The 18,240-nt window shown below is 34.8% G+C and overlaps 1 protein-coding gene across 2 annotated transcripts in view; it reads left to right on the top strand.

The window, feature by feature from the left end:
- The window catches only part of LOC105321354 (anaphase-promoting complex subunit 1), a 101,142-nt gene that overhangs the window by 46,723 nt on the left and 36,179 nt on the right, over positions 1 to 18,240 (top strand). For both annotated transcript variants that reach the window (XM_066086812.1, XM_066086811.1), the window contains exons 23-37: positions 854 to 932; positions 1,971 to 2,075; positions 5,174 to 5,296; positions 6,431 to 6,570; positions 7,115 to 7,221; positions 8,517 to 8,594; positions 9,257 to 9,346; positions 12,174 to 12,282; positions 12,466 to 12,606; positions 12,727 to 12,776; positions 13,855 to 14,039; positions 15,551 to 15,642; positions 17,295 to 17,381; positions 17,633 to 17,680; positions 18,130 to 18,212. In XM_066086812.1, the coding sequence (XP_065942884.1) occupies positions 854 to 932; positions 1,971 to 2,075; positions 5,174 to 5,296; positions 6,431 to 6,570; positions 7,115 to 7,221; positions 8,517 to 8,594; positions 9,257 to 9,346; positions 12,174 to 12,282; positions 12,466 to 12,606; positions 12,727 to 12,776; positions 13,855 to 14,039; positions 15,551 to 15,642; positions 17,295 to 17,381; positions 17,633 to 17,680; positions 18,130 to 18,212 (1,517 nt within the window). The remainder of the gene's footprint in view (positions 1 to 853; positions 933 to 1,970; positions 2,076 to 5,173; positions 5,297 to 6,430; positions 6,571 to 7,114; positions 7,222 to 8,516; positions 8,595 to 9,256; positions 9,347 to 12,173; positions 12,283 to 12,465; positions 12,607 to 12,726; positions 12,777 to 13,854; positions 14,040 to 15,550; positions 15,643 to 17,294; positions 17,382 to 17,632; positions 17,681 to 18,129; positions 18,213 to 18,240) is intronic.

Genomic DNA, 18,240 nt, shown 5'->3' with positions numbered 1-18,240 from the left:
ATTAGCAGCGTTCACGACCGCAGGTAGACTGCAAGCCCCGGAGACTTTCACACCTCTAGAAATTAAGCCCTGCCCTCACCTGAGATTTACCACCCGGTAAAAATGTTCGGCCTTTAAACATTCGAATGAAGGTGAATGTTATAAAATTTTAAAAAGAAAAACCTTTTTAAAAATCATGGGTGAATATTGCATTATTTTTATTTGAATCTCCCAAAATATGAAACTGAAACATATGAGTGTGTATATAGATATAAGGAAAGTAGTGTTTGTAATAATATTTCGACTTAAATATTGAAATATTGTATACACAATTATTTCATCCCATGTTTTTAGCTCATCTGAACCAAAGGTCGTCTATGCGTCCGTCCCTCTGTAAACTTTTCACGTTTTTTACTTCTTCTCTAAAACCACTGGGCCAAATTTAACCAAACTTGGTACAAAGCATCCCTATGGCAAGTGATTTCAATTTGTTAAAATAAATCGCTAAACCCTTTTTAAAGGGGAGATAATTGCAAAACAGTGAGTATAGGGTATGTGTCTTTAAAAATCTTCTTCTCAAGAACCACTGCACCAGAAATGCCAATTGGAAGATTCTATAGTGAAGATTCCAAATTGTAAAAATTGTTACCCTGGATCAAAACTGGGGCTCCAGGGACATTTCAAAGTTTTACATAGAAATAAGTAGGAAAAATGTTTCAAAATCTTCTTCTCAAGAACCACTGCACCAGAAATGCCAATATTTACACAAAAGCGTTTGAAACTGATGGATATATGTCAGACATGTTGTGACGATGTATTGATTCACTTTAACCCACAATTTCCATCATTTTATGTATATGTGGTTTTTTTGTAGTTGTATGCTGTACTAGTCAAGCAGAACATGACAACAGAGCAAGCTGTGGATCGCTGTTTAAGAAGATTGGCACCTGCAGGTATTGTTCTTAAACTAGAACATTGTTACCACTCTTTGTGTGACAATGATGCAGACTCTGAAACGCACTACTACACCTAAAAAGCGTATAAGGAGGGTGCAACTTTCGTATTGTATAAGAAGCGTATTGTATTGTGCAAGAAACGTACCGTGAAGTATAAGAAGTGCAATGTATCATGCCAAAAATGTACTGATAAGAAGGGCATCGTATCATGCGAGAACCATACTGAATCATACAAGGCGTTTAAGAACTGTATGAAAACCTTGCAAGAAATTTAGTTTTTATGTGAATTTTACTTCCCGGTACATGACGGATAACAAATATTCTGTTTAAAAAATTTAACAAATAGGCAGGTTGATTTTATCTCCATGCGAATGCTTTCAAGAAATACAATAATGATCAATTAATTTGACCACAAAATACTAATGCATGCTTTACAGACATATTTTTTCAACTTGGACATGCATAATATGACAGACCAATGAGCTAGAATTTCTATTCTAACTATTAGATAATTATATTGTGCAAACTTGAATATATGTCTTGCTTTCCTTTGCATATTTAAGGTGCTTCACTACACCTTGAAATAGTTTCTCAAATCGGCAGAAAATTACTTGATTATGATAGAAAGCATGATGGATAAGAAGTCTATATGTCAAATAGGCGAAAAGATATGCAATCTTAGATAAAAAATGATACTGGCCTCCTGTATAAGATTGACAGAGAATTTAATGTTACAGAACCTTCTTTAGTCTCAAAGGTCTGTGTCAGTGCTATGAGCAAATTTAAACTTTTTTCATTCTAGCAAATTGTGACATGTCATAGGACTATGTGTACTATTAGGTTTTGTATGTCAGAGGGTTAGGCAGCAAGATGTTCTGCCGGAAAAAAACATCTAACACTTAAACAACATAAAATAGACAAGAATTTATAAACACTTGAAAAGCTACATGTATTGATTGAATGTATTTATTAGCTGTTCGTATGATTTTTTGTTGAATTATTTACATTATTGTCATTTATGCTTTTTGTATCCAGGTCACAGGGGTCCAATTACAGATTTGTCTCTGTCCAGAAGCTTCTCTGTGACTGTTCCAACTACCAGTGTACAGGAAAGAATGGTTTTATTCATGACAGATTTGGGTGAGTATACTATGATTGGCTTCTTTGAGTAGCTGAAAGAGATGAAGAAAATGCTGATAGCTTAGATTATAGATAAATATATATTGGAACCTGTATTTTTAGCTCATCGAGACGAAGTCGGGGGTAGCTTATGCTATACCAGCGGCATCTTGACCTGGTTAAGGATTTTGTTGCAGCATGTCCTGTATCTAAGTTATTCCTTGTTCTATCTTCACCAAACTTGCATTGATGATGCATCGATCTGGACCTACTTATGGACTTGAAAGACTTGGATGCTAAATCTGGGCCATCAATTTCAGATGATGGAGGAGGTTAAGGTTTTTGAAGCAGGTGCCCTTTGATAGCCATCTCTAAGTTACTACTGGACTTAACGTCACAAAACTTGCATTGATGGCGAGTCTTATCATAATGATGCACTTGACAGGCTTGAATGCTGAATCTGAGCCAAAGGTTTTGGATGCTGGATGAGGTAAAGGTTTTTGGAACAGGTTAAAGTTTTTGGAGCAGGTGCCCTCTGATGATTATATCTTATTTTTTACTGGTCCTAACTTCACCAAACTTGCATGGATGGTGTGTTCTATGATACTTATGCATTTGACAGGCTCGAATGCTGAATCTGAGCTATAAGTTTTGTATGCTGGATGAGGTTAAGGTTTTTGGAGCAGGTGCCCTATAATGATTATATCTTAGTTATTACCGGTCCCAACTTCACTAAACTTGCATGGATGGTGCAATTTATGATACTTATGCATTTGACAGGCTCAAGTGCTGAATCTGAGCCATAGGTTTTGAATGCTGAATGAGGTTAAGGTATTTTGAGCTGGTTAAAGAATTTAGAGCAGTTGCCCTTTCATAGACAAATCTTATTTATTATTGTCTCCGTCTTTATCAAATTTGAATAGGTGATGCATCTTGGGATTCTGATGCACTCCATATTGAATCTTGTGGTATAATGTTGTATCAATTATATTGTATCACATGATACATTATCTTAAATGTATCTAAAATGATACATATGATATGATACAATATCATAATTAATTTCATGATATCATACTATATCATACAATATGATATTACTATTTTACAGTATTGTGATGTATTATTTGATATTGTGTATCATATGATGCTGTATTATGTAGTGTTAATACTAAGATTTGAAAAGGGCATGTTAAATTATGGTGAAAAGGGCACTTTTCTCCGCGGTTAATATTATAAAACCTTGAAAGGGGCACCTTTTTCTGCGATAATATTATAAATCATTAATCCTTGAAACAAGCGTATCTTAAATTGATTTACATTTATTTTTATCCCTCAGAACAGTCATGGCATTGGTCACATCTGTATCCAGTAATGAATCATAGGACATGTATAATGTAGACAATATCCTCTTTTGAGGAGTGGACAGGCATAGCGTGGATGTAGGCTATGCATGTCCACTTCTCATTCAAAAGAGAATACGTAGTCAACTGATGGCAAAATTAATTATTAAACCCTTTTTACCACAGAAATATTGATATTGAAATTGTTGTTTTAAACTTTTTAAAAATCAATTTGCATTAATATTAAAATCTGTATAACAATCTTTTATTATGAATTAAGTTTCTACATTCTTCAAGAAGAAGAGCTACGTTTTTTTGAAACGGAGAATATTCTGGTTAATCTGACGATTGTTTAAAAGCTTAAAAAAGAATAAAAAAAATTAACATCTAGATTTTTATTAAAATGTTTCATTAGTCAAAACATGGTTTTAGGTGCCTCCGTGTTAGAATTTCAAATTATCTCCGTAAAATGTTTTTTTTTGTGTTAATTCTCTTTATAATTAACCTTTTGATGTCTCAATGATAAACTAGCTGTACAATTTGTCTAATAATTTCAAGGAGATAATTCAGTTGTTATTTATCAAATTATTGTACAGTAATTAGGTGTCAAATCACCCATTTATACAGGACAGCTGTGTATACCCCCTCAGCTTGGGCCTCTCCAGTTTACATGTATTGCTAATATCTTACCTCCTGCTAAATTGTAAAAAAAATCATTGGCTAACAGCAGTCACATGGAGACTATGTATATTTCATACATAGTCAGTAGAAAATATTACCCCCTTCGAGCATTATGACGTCATTTTAGAGCATTATGATGTCAGGTTTTGTACTCAAATTGAAACGTAATATTATGATAAAAAGCTCGATTTCCATTGTTTTATTTACTTTTTTAATATCATTGAAAAAAGACAGTCCGTAAGATATAATCTTTACATGGTTGGTAGTAGACCTAATATGCTTTATACATGGTCAGTAAATTCCATATGGGGGCTTGAGCTCCGCTCTCGCCGCATATGGAATTTACTGACCATGTATAAACCATATTAGGTCTACTACAAACCATGTTACTAATATTGTCTCAGCTAGGTCACTCGTGCGTGAAGTCCAGCGAGTTTTGGTTTAACTTTGCAATCAAAACAGAGGCGAGGGCAATGGTGGTTTAGAATTAAATGTACATTCAATAAAAATTTCATCACTTTTATTTATTATTAAAAAGGCATAGGGTTTAGAAAAAAAGGGCATGGCGCTGATAAAATCGGGCAAGGCGCCACGCCAGTTTGCTTTATAGATTTAACACTATATTATGTTATGTGATGTATCATGTGATCAAATACAATAATTTATAACACGATACAATACTGTGTCATATCTTATGATACAATATCATATCCTGATACAATGTTTTATGTAACAATATCATATTGCTTCATTATATAATACAATATTATATTGTATCATATGATATTTCATATGACACAATATTGTATAATATCATAAGATGCAATATCATATGCAATACTGTATGAAATTAACAAGATTATCAAACAGTTTTTTAACATATGATATATGATATTGTGTCAAACCACACTACAGTATCCATGAATATCCAAGATCATTAATTATCATTTTCATTTAATATGATAAAGATGGTTCCCTATGGTGATGCCTTGTCTCAGTGAGCTTTGTAATCTGTTATTACCTACATGTATGTTTTTAGAACTAAGGCAGTAAATTTTGTATGGTTAATAATTAAGAATTTGAATTATTTTGCAGGTATGACTTTGGAAGAATTGGAATGTTTACCAGTAGGTTTATCATTACCCTTTAGAGAAGCCATTTTTCACTGCAGATATAACCCACCATCAGATTGGCCTGAAGAGCCCTATGTTCTAATAGGTGAACAAAAATTAAGGTTTTTTTTTCTCAAAAATGTATCTTTATAATAACAGATGTGTACTTTTCAGATGATAGATATGTGAATTCTTTTACGGTCACCTGAGGTACTTCACTTTATAGAGAGAGTCACTCAGGTGACCTAATGAAATTGGTCTTCGTTAGTCATCGCATTAGCAATTTCATTTATTTTTAACTCCTTCTTGAAAACTACAAGGCCAATTGTTACTGTTTTTGGTATGAAGCATCTCTATGGTAAGAAGAATCTAAGTTGTGAAATTCATGGCTCCACCATCCCCGTGGCGCCACAGGCGGGGCCAAATATGCAACAGAAAAAAAAGCCAAATGTTCAAAAGTCTTCTTCTCCACTTCCACACACAGTAGGAAAAAACTGAATGCATGGTTATGATGTCCATGAAGCCCTCTACCAAAAATTGTGAAATTCATGGCCCCATGCAGGGTTAGGGGTTCAGGTTCTAGGAAGAAGCCAATATGGCCATACAGTGTTTGAAATAACTGTCCGCCTGACCGCCCGAGACTAGAAACACGTCTGTACAGCTCCAAGACAAGGGTATAAAGGCGATGATCAGTGCTCAGCTGTAATTGAGCTGCATTGATAAATGGCACCGATCCCAACGTAAATACCATATAAATATGAGCACTGAATGCTTAATTTTGGTCCTTGCTCGAGCTATAATACACCAGGTGATGAAGACAAATTATCATACTGGTGCTACACATGGTATTCAATTTTTCTGCATGGCCAATGATGATGTATGGCATAAAAAAAAATTTGTGAATATTCATAACAATAATCAACAAAGTGGACCAATTCTCATTTAAGTAATTACTTTTATTGTTTTGGGATTAGACCCGCAAACATTATTACTTTCAAGAGCTTTTAATACTCTCAATATAAATGCATGCACATCAGGAACTTTTTAAAAAAAATTTGTTAATTGGTTGCATACATAGGAGCAAACTTAGAAATAGTATTTTTTTCATCGTTTTACACTCAACCTAAGGGTGCATAATATACACAGGTGTGTAAAACAGATTTGATTTAAAAAGAAATGTTTATGTATCTCATAAACAACTAGACTCATATTAAAAAAATTATTGTTGATAATTTTACAGGACGCCAGGATTTAGCAAAACTTTTGTCCATGGGCAAAAAAAAGAATGTTTGTCCTCCAGGTATATATACCTCCAAACCCTACACAGGGACGGAAGGCACGCAGTATGAGGAGGATGGCATGGAACATCTAGATCAAGAGGTAAATACAAGTATATGTACAGCATTATTTTTATTCCATCTCTATAAGAATCTGTCTGAATGTAAATCTTTGCAATCATGTTCAGGCAAATTCTTTTTAGTTAATAATTATTTGATGTTCCTACTTCAAACATAAACTGCTCATGACTTGATTGTGTAGCATCTGCATGCATGTATCATGTGTACCACATATTTCACGGTCGCGGGATTGATTTTACCAAGTAGTAAATATGTCTTTTTTTTTCACATAAAGCATTATAAGAATATAGAGTTAAATTGCATGTATCTAATCTGCTGGATTTTTCCTTTCAAATTCTTTTGTTTAATTCTGAGTATAAGCGCACCCAATCTGAGTATAAGTACACTTACATTCATTGCATTTTAACTGAAAGTTATCACAATTCAGAATATCACTTTGAATGTTTATTAGAAACATTCCCCATTAAAGATTATCATTTGTGATTTTACACAGGATCAAGATCAGAAAGATTCACATAGGGCTGAAAACAATCCACTAAGTTTGTTGATAATATGATTGCTTTTAGCTGCTTAGATTGAGATTTTCTGAAGATCTGCGAGTGTCCGAAGCACGGCGTCTCCTTCAGTCCTCCCGTCCAGCCAGAATAGCTCTCACTCAAAGGCCAGAGGTCAGGTAAGCATACCTGTTAACCTTTCGAAGCTGCTATGTGGGAGAATCTCCCCCTTACCAACTTGGCTAAGGGGGAGATTTTGCGTAATCGACGTTTTTTCACGTGAAATACTGTTAGATACCTTATTTTACCATTGTAATTAATGCATTTGCAATTATTTTAAATTTTATTATTTCTATGAACACCAGTGTGCAATTACAACTTGTGTTGTGTTCAGAAAACTATTAATTTGTTTGCATAGTACAATACAAGAAGTCAATAGTGCCACTTTTTATATTAAGTCTTCTTATTGTTGAGTATTGAACCATCACTGCATGCTGACATCTAAGGTAAACACAGAAAATTTATTTTGCATATTTTGAATATGCAGTGAAACCCAGTTAAGAAAATACCAGTAAATAATATTCATTAAAATTATTTTTTGCCTTATATATAGGAAAGATTTTTAATTCACAAAACAACATGTATTTCTCCAGTATCATTTAAAAATGACCTCTGTTGTAATGTCTATAGCATCCCTGTAATTCATAGTACCGGTACTATAAACTTTAAAAACTGTTGTGAAATGCTTTTACACTTTTTTACTCGAGCTTCACTTTTATCGGTAACTTGTATAAACGCTCAGTGTTCCAAACTCACTTTGATTTTTACCAACCATGCTGTCCAGACAGAATTAGTCACGACTCACTGCACGTGGCTTGGGTGCTTTACCTGTGCACCTGTTAAGTGACACCATTGGCTGTGTATTGTTTTCTTTGGTGTTACAGAGTAAAATCAAGATGTTTTTAGCTTTCAATTATTTTTATGCATAACTATAAATACGTAACTGATTTAAGTCAAAACCTGAATTAATCGTAAAAAGTAAACTGGACTATAACATGTCATACTATGATCACGGTAGACAGTACTTGGATGGATTTTGATATATTCAAGCTACACAGCAGCTTTTTTAACTCAAAATCAGAGAAAAACCCGCAGTGGTTGTTGAAATTTGCATGTAAAGATTCAGAATTGGGAGGGGGGGTATGGGGAAGACAAATACAATTGCGGGAGAAAATTGTCTCCCGCGCGGGAGATAAGGTTGGATGCGGGAGATCTTAGATTTTTAGGCCGTTTTGCGGGAGTCTCCCGCGCAATGCGGGAGGGTTAACAGGTATGGGTAAGGTCAAAGTACTATAGATGTTAAAGTATAAAATTGTCAATAAATCTTGATCTTTTTATTTCCTTTGCCTCATACTACAAGTGGAATTAATGACATTGATATAACCAAATGTGCTCTACTGTCTTTCTCTTGTAGTGATCATGATTTCATTGAAGAACAAGAGCGCCATTTATACAACATTTGCATCAGAACTATGGCCCTCCCTGTTGGAAGGTAAGAACTATTTTCTAGCTATGTTAAAATCTACAGTGGTTTAGCAACTAATAAATAAACTTCAGAAATTATGCATACATGTAGAAAAGTTCTTATAACCTGTACAGTGGTTGATTCTTTGTTATTTAATTTACAACAAGACATCTCACAGTCCAGTATGTAGTACTCATGGTACTGAGGAATCTGATCATAATTTATTCAATGTTTGTTTCTATTTATAGTTGATGATAATTATGTTCAGGTGACGCCATCACTCAAATTCTCCAAAAAATAAAATGTACACATAAATGAGGTCAAAACTCAGACTTGAGACTGAGTGAATACTGAAACTTGGTGACAGCAGGGCCATATCTGTATATTTAACAGGGAAAAAGAACTATGTTAAAGCACATGCGTATGGTTAGCACTATAGTAAATGGCTGAATCATAACATCCTGTATGACTAAATTTTAAACCTATCAGTCAACCCGGAAAATTCCAAACTCGAACTCTTGATCCTTGGAAGTTTTTCCTTGGTCCCTTAGACTTCAATTGATCGAGAGTTACCTGTATGTGTTGAAAAATGGATACATGTATTTAACTTTAAAACAGCTATTTCTTGTCTGTCCTTCTTTACTGTGGTTTGTTGAGTATAAATACAGGTCATTTTGATTTCTTTGTAGAGGAATGTTTACATTGTGTACCTATCATCCTCTCCCCACGGAGCCACTGCCCATTCCTAAGCTCTGTCTACAGGGAAGGGCACCACCAAGGTAAGATCCCACTGGTCAGGACCCACAAATTTTTATGGGTAAATTGCTAATGCAGTAGGCATTTATATGAAAAGTTTAGGTTATCTTGGCTAACATTTTCGCGTAAATGTTAATTCTATATATGTTAATTCTACCGGTTTACGGGGAAATCTACTGCGTTTTAGCTCTGTCTTCAGCCAACCTCCTTGACAAGAAAATCTCATGCTTTTCTTCAAAAATATGTTCCTTGTTTTGATAAATAGCCATTTGGAAGCCATTGTGATCCAAAGCTTTTATTTCAACAGAATAGAATAACAAGCAAGTGTGTGGACAGTACTTTAATAGTATAATAAATGGCAAAGAACACAATATATACAATAAGACCTCAATGAAACAATGAATTGACAATAAACAGAATCTGCGATGGGGCTTCATGCAAAATTCGGCCATATGAGGTACGAAAGCATCAAACAACTTACTTGATGCTTATGGACATCCGCCACAAGTGAGCAAATTTTGCCCATGCCATGACTAAACTGCTTTATGAATGTAAAGGAGGAAAAGTATCAAGGTTTTCAAGCAATATTTTGTACAAGCCCATACCTGTCAACTCTCCCGATTTTTTCGGGAGTCTGCCGATTTTGAACCCATTCTACCGCTTGTCTACCGATATATTTTTTACCCCCAATTTCTACCGATTTTTAAGAAATCCGGAATTTTTACTGTTTTCGCTTTGAATAATACCATATTTCCTGTGAAAGAGAAGATGGCAGTTCATTGTTTATCGGTAGATACATGTTTATTGCTGCTGATAACAGGTACTGTAGATTCCTTATTTTACGCGAGTACTTAATTCCGCGATTCAACGGTTTTCCATCAAATCACGAGAACATAAAATCGCTAATGCCGAAATTTTATCATAGTTTCATGTAGTTTACATATCTCTGAAAATTAAAAGCGAGATTTTAAAATTCGCGAGACGGGCTTCTTGCGATTTTACACGGATATTAATTCCTCGCGTTTAATTAGGAATTTACAGTAATCAACTAGGTGTCAACTGTGCTACCAGTGATTACTGGGATTGTAATTGCTTCCAATTCTCATTAGCAGAGTTTATTAACAGAGACAGGCATGCCAGATGTTGAAATTTTAGAAATACACATTAGAAAAATAACAACAGGATACCAGCTAGTGTCGAATAGACACTCTGCAGCAAAATATGACAATATACAAATGAACTTATAAATGGAAATAAGTTTTGGAAATATGGCATTCCTTATTATAATCATGTACGAAGTTTTTAAGCATGGAAAATACACCACTAAAGCCAAAGAAGAAAAGATACGTCTTAGTAAAATTGCTCAGTCTATGTGTTGTATCCCAAACAGCAAAGCAGATTGTGAGAGGGTGTAACTTCTCCCATGTGAGAAAAAAACAGACAGAACAAAGAGCTTCCATGGACAATCAGACACTATGTAGTTTTCTATGTGCTAAAATGAACTGTAAAGAGGAATGCCATCAAGTGAAACCTTCTAAGGACACTCTAAAACTAACTAAATCAGCAGCTTACAATTATAATAAAGAACATTAAAGTGTATCATTTGTTATTTCTTAGTTTTCAGTATGAACTAAAAGAACGCGCGATGACTTTTTACTATCAAAAAAGGTCGTCGCGCGTTTTCTCCCCCAAAAAATATTTGGAATGTTGACAGGTATGCAAGCCAGATTGAATACCATTCAAAAATAAAGTTTGAGCACAATCAGAGAGATGAATGCCATCGGGGTATGATTTTGAGTTGCATTTTGTAGTTGATTTAGCCCCCATTTCTAGCATTGACAAAGTTTGACATGGAACTGTTGATCCTAACATCTGCTTTTTCCTCTGCTATGTGCGAGAACATATGATGGTAATATGTTCTTGGTAAGATATGACACCTGCAAATAATTCTACAATTGGGCTGATTAGAGTGAATATTGGCAACTGTCAGTTTCATGCATTTTTGAAAGCGACACAAAGACATAGTACCAATACTGTTACCCCCACAATGAATCATTAGTACATCTGATAACCAAACTGTTGGACTAGGTCACGAAAGCCTGGCTCAACATCCTCCCACACCATTCCTTTTTTGCCAAACAACCTTATGGAAATATTGTGAGGCTCCAACATTTTAAGGCGGAACAGGACCTTAAGATTATAGGCAGTAATAAGAAAAAAATTTTAAGAAACCTTAAAGGGGCCTCAATAACAATAAGTGAAACACTACTGTTAAACAATTATGTTTATGAAAGATTAACATGAGCTTCTCAGAAATAGTTTGGTGTTTAGATTTGATCATATGAGTTATTGAACAATCATGGCAACACATGGTTTTTTGTAATGATTTTATGATTTTGCATAAATGCACCCTAAACACCGCTAGTAGCGAGGATAAATGGGAGAAAACACTCACCATTATGTTTCCTACAAAAATAACTTGCGAACTTTGTTGGTACTTGGTAAAATATCCTAATTGTTGGAGATTGGGAATGATCGAACTACCTCTTGAAGGCAAAATCCAAAAAGAAAGCTGACAGTTGTGCATGAACGATTGCGCATTGAACTAGGAACGATAACTCTAAATTATACGTCATGTGAATCCAATAGAGGTAATTGAAAGTTATCTTTCTTGGATCAGCTAGTTTTCAATTTGTCTCAATAAGTCTGATTATACGCAACATTACTCAAAACATCTAAACAATGCATGATATATTTCTGTCATATTTTTCCTTGATATACCATAATGCTACCAATGCTATAACTTAAAAATTGCTGTGGAACTGATGTTGCTTCTTTTTTGTTTTACAGAAATGCTACGGTTGATTTAACACACATAGATACCCCTGCCAACATGAGTTCATGGCCACAGTTTCACAATGGAGTAGCTGCTGGACTAAGAATGGCAGACTTTTCTCATGTATATATATAATGTATATATAAGAATTTACATTTTAATGTTTTATTTAATTGCCGTGATTGCTGTGTATGCTTAAACAATACCATTTTCTTCTGGAAATACAATACATATACAGTTACTACAGTATTTTCTGCAAAATTGGTACAAGGATATAGTTGTGTGATGGACTCTTATTTACCACAGATTGACTCCACGTGGATCTTGTACAACAAGCCTAAAGGAAATGAGCTCACTAATGAATATGCTGGGTTTTTGATGGCGCTTGGTTTGAATGAACACCTTATTCATTTACATTCTTTGAACGTCCATGATTACCTCAGCAAAGTAAGGGTGCCCAGAAAATATAAACTGACAAATGAAACAAATTCAAACAACCTATCCATTCATATTGTTGATGTCTAGAATATCTGGGTTTTAATGTGTCTGATTTTCATCGTTTTACAGGGTAGTGAAATGACTACAGTGGGATTACTGCTTGGTCTGGCCGCAGCCAAGTAAGTATTAGCTTTACAATATACACATGTATATACTGTGGTTTTATTAATATTCAAGGGTATCAATTTTCATGGATAAAGTGAAAATCACAGTTTCAAGGATACGTAAATTCGTGGCCAATGACCCTATCAATACAAAATGTTAATAGAAATTGCCCTTCAATGAACACTTAATTTCGTGGATCAACTTAACGAAATCCACGAAAATTGGTATTCAACGAATATTGATGAAACCACAGTACACAAGTACATACATCTAGCCCATTGAATTGAAAACTAATGAAGTAACGGGTGTGATGGTGTTTGAGTAGAAACCTTTCTGCAGGTAAGGACACAACCTTTTGAATTTATCATCTATTTTTAACATGTTGCATCTCTGGTTCAAAGCCCCTTCTGTAGCTAACATGTTGTCATTCTTTGATCCCCTCGTGCGACTTGTTGTGAAAGGGATATAGCATTGCTGCTGTGCCTGTGTGTGTGTATGTATGCGTGTCCATTTTAGCCCTTTAAGAAAAATCAAAGAAAACCCTCGCATGCATGTTTATGAATCATCAAACACTTCATAAGCATGGTTAAAGAACAAACCCTATTCATTTTCAAGTAATTCTGTTAAATATTTATTAGAATATTGTTAATTACGTACACCACTTAAAATAGAAATTTTATGTACCACTTGACTGTAGACATTTCCTGTTCACGAAAGTAAACGTTTCAAATCAACAACTTGATATTTTGTTGGATTCATCCTAAATAATGCATCTCCCCCCCCCCCCCCACACACACACACACACACACTACTTTATTTCACGAGGGGATGCTCCGCTTCCCAATTTTTATCTTCATGCAACCAAGCAGATTTACTCTTGATCTTTCAAAGGAAATTTTTGGTATCGTTATATTATTTCATTGTTTGACTAATTGAGAGTCAATTGTATTTACTTTAGAAAAGAAAAGGTCTCGATGCAAAATGGACTTGTCTAATTTTTATAAAATAATAGTACTATAACATCAACCAATAACTTAACTCATTGAACAGGAGACTCAAATTTCAAAGCAATTTCTTTTTATCTGTTGACAGAAGAGGAACAATGGACTTTGCTACCACTAGGATTCTTAGTATTCACGTGGCAGCCTTCCTACCACCAACCTCCACTGAGCTGAATGTTCCCCACAATGTACAGGTGGCAGCCATTCTGGGTGTTGGATTAGTTTACCAAGGCACTGCTCACAGACACACCTCAGAGGTCCTGCTTTCTGAAATAGGTAACAGTTAACACCATTTCTTTTTTAGCCCACCTGAGCTGAAACTCAAGTGAGCTTTTCTGATCACGTTTTGTCTGGCGTCCATCCTTCTGTCTGTAAATTTTTTGAATTTTTTACTTCTTCTCTGGAACCACAGGGCCAATTTCAATCAAACTTAATTGGCACAAAGCATTATTAGGTGAAGGGGATTTAAGTTTGTTCTAATGAAGGCCACTCCCTCTTTGAAGGGGAGATAATTAGGATTTATTGAAAATTTGTTGATATTTTTCAAAAATCTTCTTCTCAAAAGCCATTTGGCCAGAAAAACTAAACTTGTGTGGAAGCATTCTCAGATGATGTAGAATCAAGTTTGTTCAAATAATAGTCACCAGGGGGTAAGTTGGGGCCACAGTGGGGGGGGGGGTTGAAGTTTTACATAGGGGTATGAAGAGATAACCTTTAAAAATCTTTTACTCATTTCCTCTTACTATGATCATTGACATTGCTTGATCTGCCACAGTGTGGGGTTGCGCATGTGTAATGTTATAACATATACACGTCAGCTATTGAGGATTTATGAAGTATTTGTGCCTAAATTTCAGTCTGTCTTGTTTCATTGTTTATTGGATATTCCTTGTCAGTGCAGTGGTTGTCATATTATTTTTGTTAAAAACGCATTTCTAAATGTCTTTTCGTCCAATATAACATGTTCGGTTGTATGAAATACATGAATGCGGTTAAGCATGAATAGTGCTTTCAGGCTTATATAGGGGATGGGTAGTGATGAGCAGAACAATTGACAACTAATATGGCGGTAGTCGGAGAGAAAAGGGAAATAATGCGTATTTATGAATTAATGTCAGCTTTAAGATCGATATTTTAAATTATTAAGCTTCATTAGTGCACCCCCAGGTTACATGACTAACTAAACTCTTCTTTGAAATGCATTTGAAAAATACGGATAGATCTTGGCGGGGGAAAAAAGCAGACTATAATTGGTATCAAAATACAATTCACACCTATTGTTCTATACCTAATAATCAAATGTTTGCAAAATGGGAACACACCAACTGACCAATGGGTACTACTTACATAACAGTAAATAAGGCATGCTTGATGTTTTTATACCTTCTAAGTGACATGCCCAACATACTCAGAGGCAGCAATACTTCTATAGATTGGTATTAGACTTATTAGCTGCAGGTCTGTAGCTCCTGGTCTAAAAAAAATTTCAGATTTTTACTATGGGAGGCAGTGTAGCTCCCAGGTCATCCATCATAATTTTTTCAGACCGGGTGCTACAGATCTGCAGCTAAAGACTTACCTATAATTGAATCCTAAATGATTTCTAAATAACTTATACTTTGTCAATATCTACAGGTATAACATTGAAGATGTATATGCATATTTCATTCCTTTCTTTTTTTTTATTCTTAATCTCTTGTTTATTAAAATCTTTAAATGCATTTTATTAATACCACAGAAATAATTTCTGATTGATGTATTGATAATTGTCTGTTTTCTCACTGCAGGCCGCCCCCCTGGACCAGAGCTAGACAACTGTACGGATCGAGAATCCTATTCCCTCGCTGCAGGCCTTGCATTGGGACTGGTTATGTTTGGAGTAAGATATGCTACGTACACAGTAGGAACAGCTGTTGACCTGGTTTTAGGGCAGCATACAATAGTCCAATCCACACTTTTCAAAAGTTGTTTTTCTTTGCAGGCTCAGACCAAAGGTCAAAAGGAAAAAAATTAACTTTCCCCTTCTTTAAACAACCAAATATTTGTGCATCCTGAAATCTCTTTGAATTTAATTATTCCTTTGATGTGTGGGTTACCCCATCCTCGGGCAATCAAAATACATAGCGGAAATGGATTTTAATGTGAAATGACAAGGTTACAAACTTCTATCTACAAAGGCCACTGTTAGAAATCTATGGGTTTTCTTAGTTAGGAAAAGGCATTTTTGGTTTGGAATCGGAGGGTCCAAAATATAATTTGCTTAGATTTTTAGCTCACCTGAGCTTTCAAGTGAGCTTTTCTAATCAAAATTTGTCTGTTGTCTGTCAGCGTTGGTGTTGGCGTTGTCGTTGGCATTGTCGTTGTTGTAAACTTTTCACATTTTCATCTTCTTCTCCAGAACCATTGGGCAGATTTCAACCAAACTTGGCACAAAGCATCACTGGGTGATGGGGATTCAAGTTTGTCCAAATAAAGGGTCACACCCTCTTTAAAGGGGAGATAATTTAGAATTATTGAAAATTTTATGGTATTTTTGCAAAAATCTTATTCTAAAAACTATTAGGCCAGAAAAGCTGTAACTTGTATGGAAGCATCCTCAGGTAGTGTAGATTCAAGTGTGTTCAAATCATGGTCCCAGAGGGTAGGGTGGGGTCACAATGGGGGAATGGATTTTTACATAGGAATATATAGAGAAAATCTTTAAAAATCTTCTTCTCAAAAATTATTAGGCCAGGATAGCTCAAATTTGAGTGGAAGCATCCTCAGTATAGATTCAAGTTTGTTTAAATCAAGGTCGCCAGGAGTAAGGTGAGGTCACAGTGGGGGTTGAATTTTTACATAGGAATATATAGAGAAAATCTTCTTTTTAAAATTTATTAATATTTAAAGTTAGTGTTATTAGCCTTAGAATATAAAAAGAGTCCAGATGCTAACCATTCCCATTCACATGCATGATGTTTGGAAAATCACTTTTTTTCAAATAAGACACCTATCCAAGAAATGGGTAGATATTTCTTTCTTCTCTAAAAAAGTAAGGTGTTTATATTCTTTTATCCCAATCTGAAGAAGAGGGGTGTGTTCTGTTTTAACCCTTTTGTGTCCGTCTGTATATGATAAATTTCTGTTACGTTTTTCTCAGCAACTAGTGATTGCAGAAGCTTGAATTTTTAACACTCTCTTTGTTTAGGTATGCCAAATAGTGGGATTCATTTTTGTACCAATCAAACGTCAACTTCCTGTTAAATAACAACTTTGTTTATATTTAGCTTTAATTTTCAATCTTATATCATAGGAATAAAGTATTAAAAATTTTGTTCAAATAGGTCACCAAAGGGTCTGAGATATGGCAGCAATTTGGGCCCAATTATCTCCCAGTAAAAATATTTATGAAACAATTTCTGCTGCAAAATTTGTATGAATCGCTGTTTAGCGACCTACTATATGCAGCTACAAATTGTTTCTGAATCTGATCAGGTTTGCTGACTAATACAAAACCAATGCATGTCTGTCAATTTTGTCTTTTTTTTTCAGAAAGGAAATGAAGTCATTGGAACATCAGACCTTGGAATGGCAGACACCCTTTGTCACTTCATGACTGGTGGACACAAGCGTCCCTTGGTAATATCAACTTTGCCTTTTTGTACCAAATTCCAAGAAAAGGCATATTGCTGTGAAAATGTCTTTTGATCCATAGACTGTATCTTAATGTCAATAGGATGACTCCTATGGACATTCAGTTCCAAGGGGCAAGGATTTTCAGCTGTTTTATGGATGAATAATTTCTCAAATCTATTTTACAATCATTTCTTGTTGAAGAAGTTGGTTTTATTTGATATTCGTAAAATAAGTGAGTGCTTTTCATTTTGTAGATAGGAAGCAATAAAGAGAGATACAAAGCACCCAGCTATCAAATTAAGGTGAGACAACCATTTACAAAACAGAAAAATCTGTTAAGGAATTTACTCTTTACCTACAGGGGCTCAAAGCGACTCCCAGGCTCCCAAACAGGTATACATATCATTCAAAGTCTTTTTAAACAAATGAGAGTCAGCCAACACATCCAGTACTATGGAAGTTGATTTCTTGTTTACATGGAAAAATTGCCTTAATTTTCTATTAAGTGCACATTTGTAGATTAAAAATGGAGTCTAAAAATGCTTGCAGAAATTTGCTTCAATTAAAAACCTTCTTTGGAGTCTGACTAGACTAAACCAAGCTAGGTCAAAACATTTTATCATCAATGAGGCATTTATTTATTCAAAAGAGTTCAACATATTTCTAGTCATCAGCAAAATTGTGTAATTTTTGGTCCTAGGTCATGTTGTTAAATTAATTATCATAATTCAATTTTTATTTTTTTGATTAGGAGGGGGACAATATAAATGTTGATGTGACTTCACCAGGAGCCACTCTCGCTCTTGGCATGCTTTACTTCAGAACAAACAACAGGTGAGTTTTATGATTATATAAATTTATT

The sequence above is a fragment of the Magallana gigas genome, chromosome 6 (genome assembly GCF_963853765.1).
Source record: "Magallana gigas chromosome 6, xbMagGiga1.1, whole genome shotgun sequence".
Classification (NCBI taxonomy): Eukaryota; Metazoa; Mollusca; class Bivalvia; order Ostreida; family Ostreidae; genus Magallana; species Magallana gigas.
The sequence above is the reverse complement of the archived record's forward strand: the minus strand, read 5'-3'. Positions and strand labels throughout refer to the sequence as shown.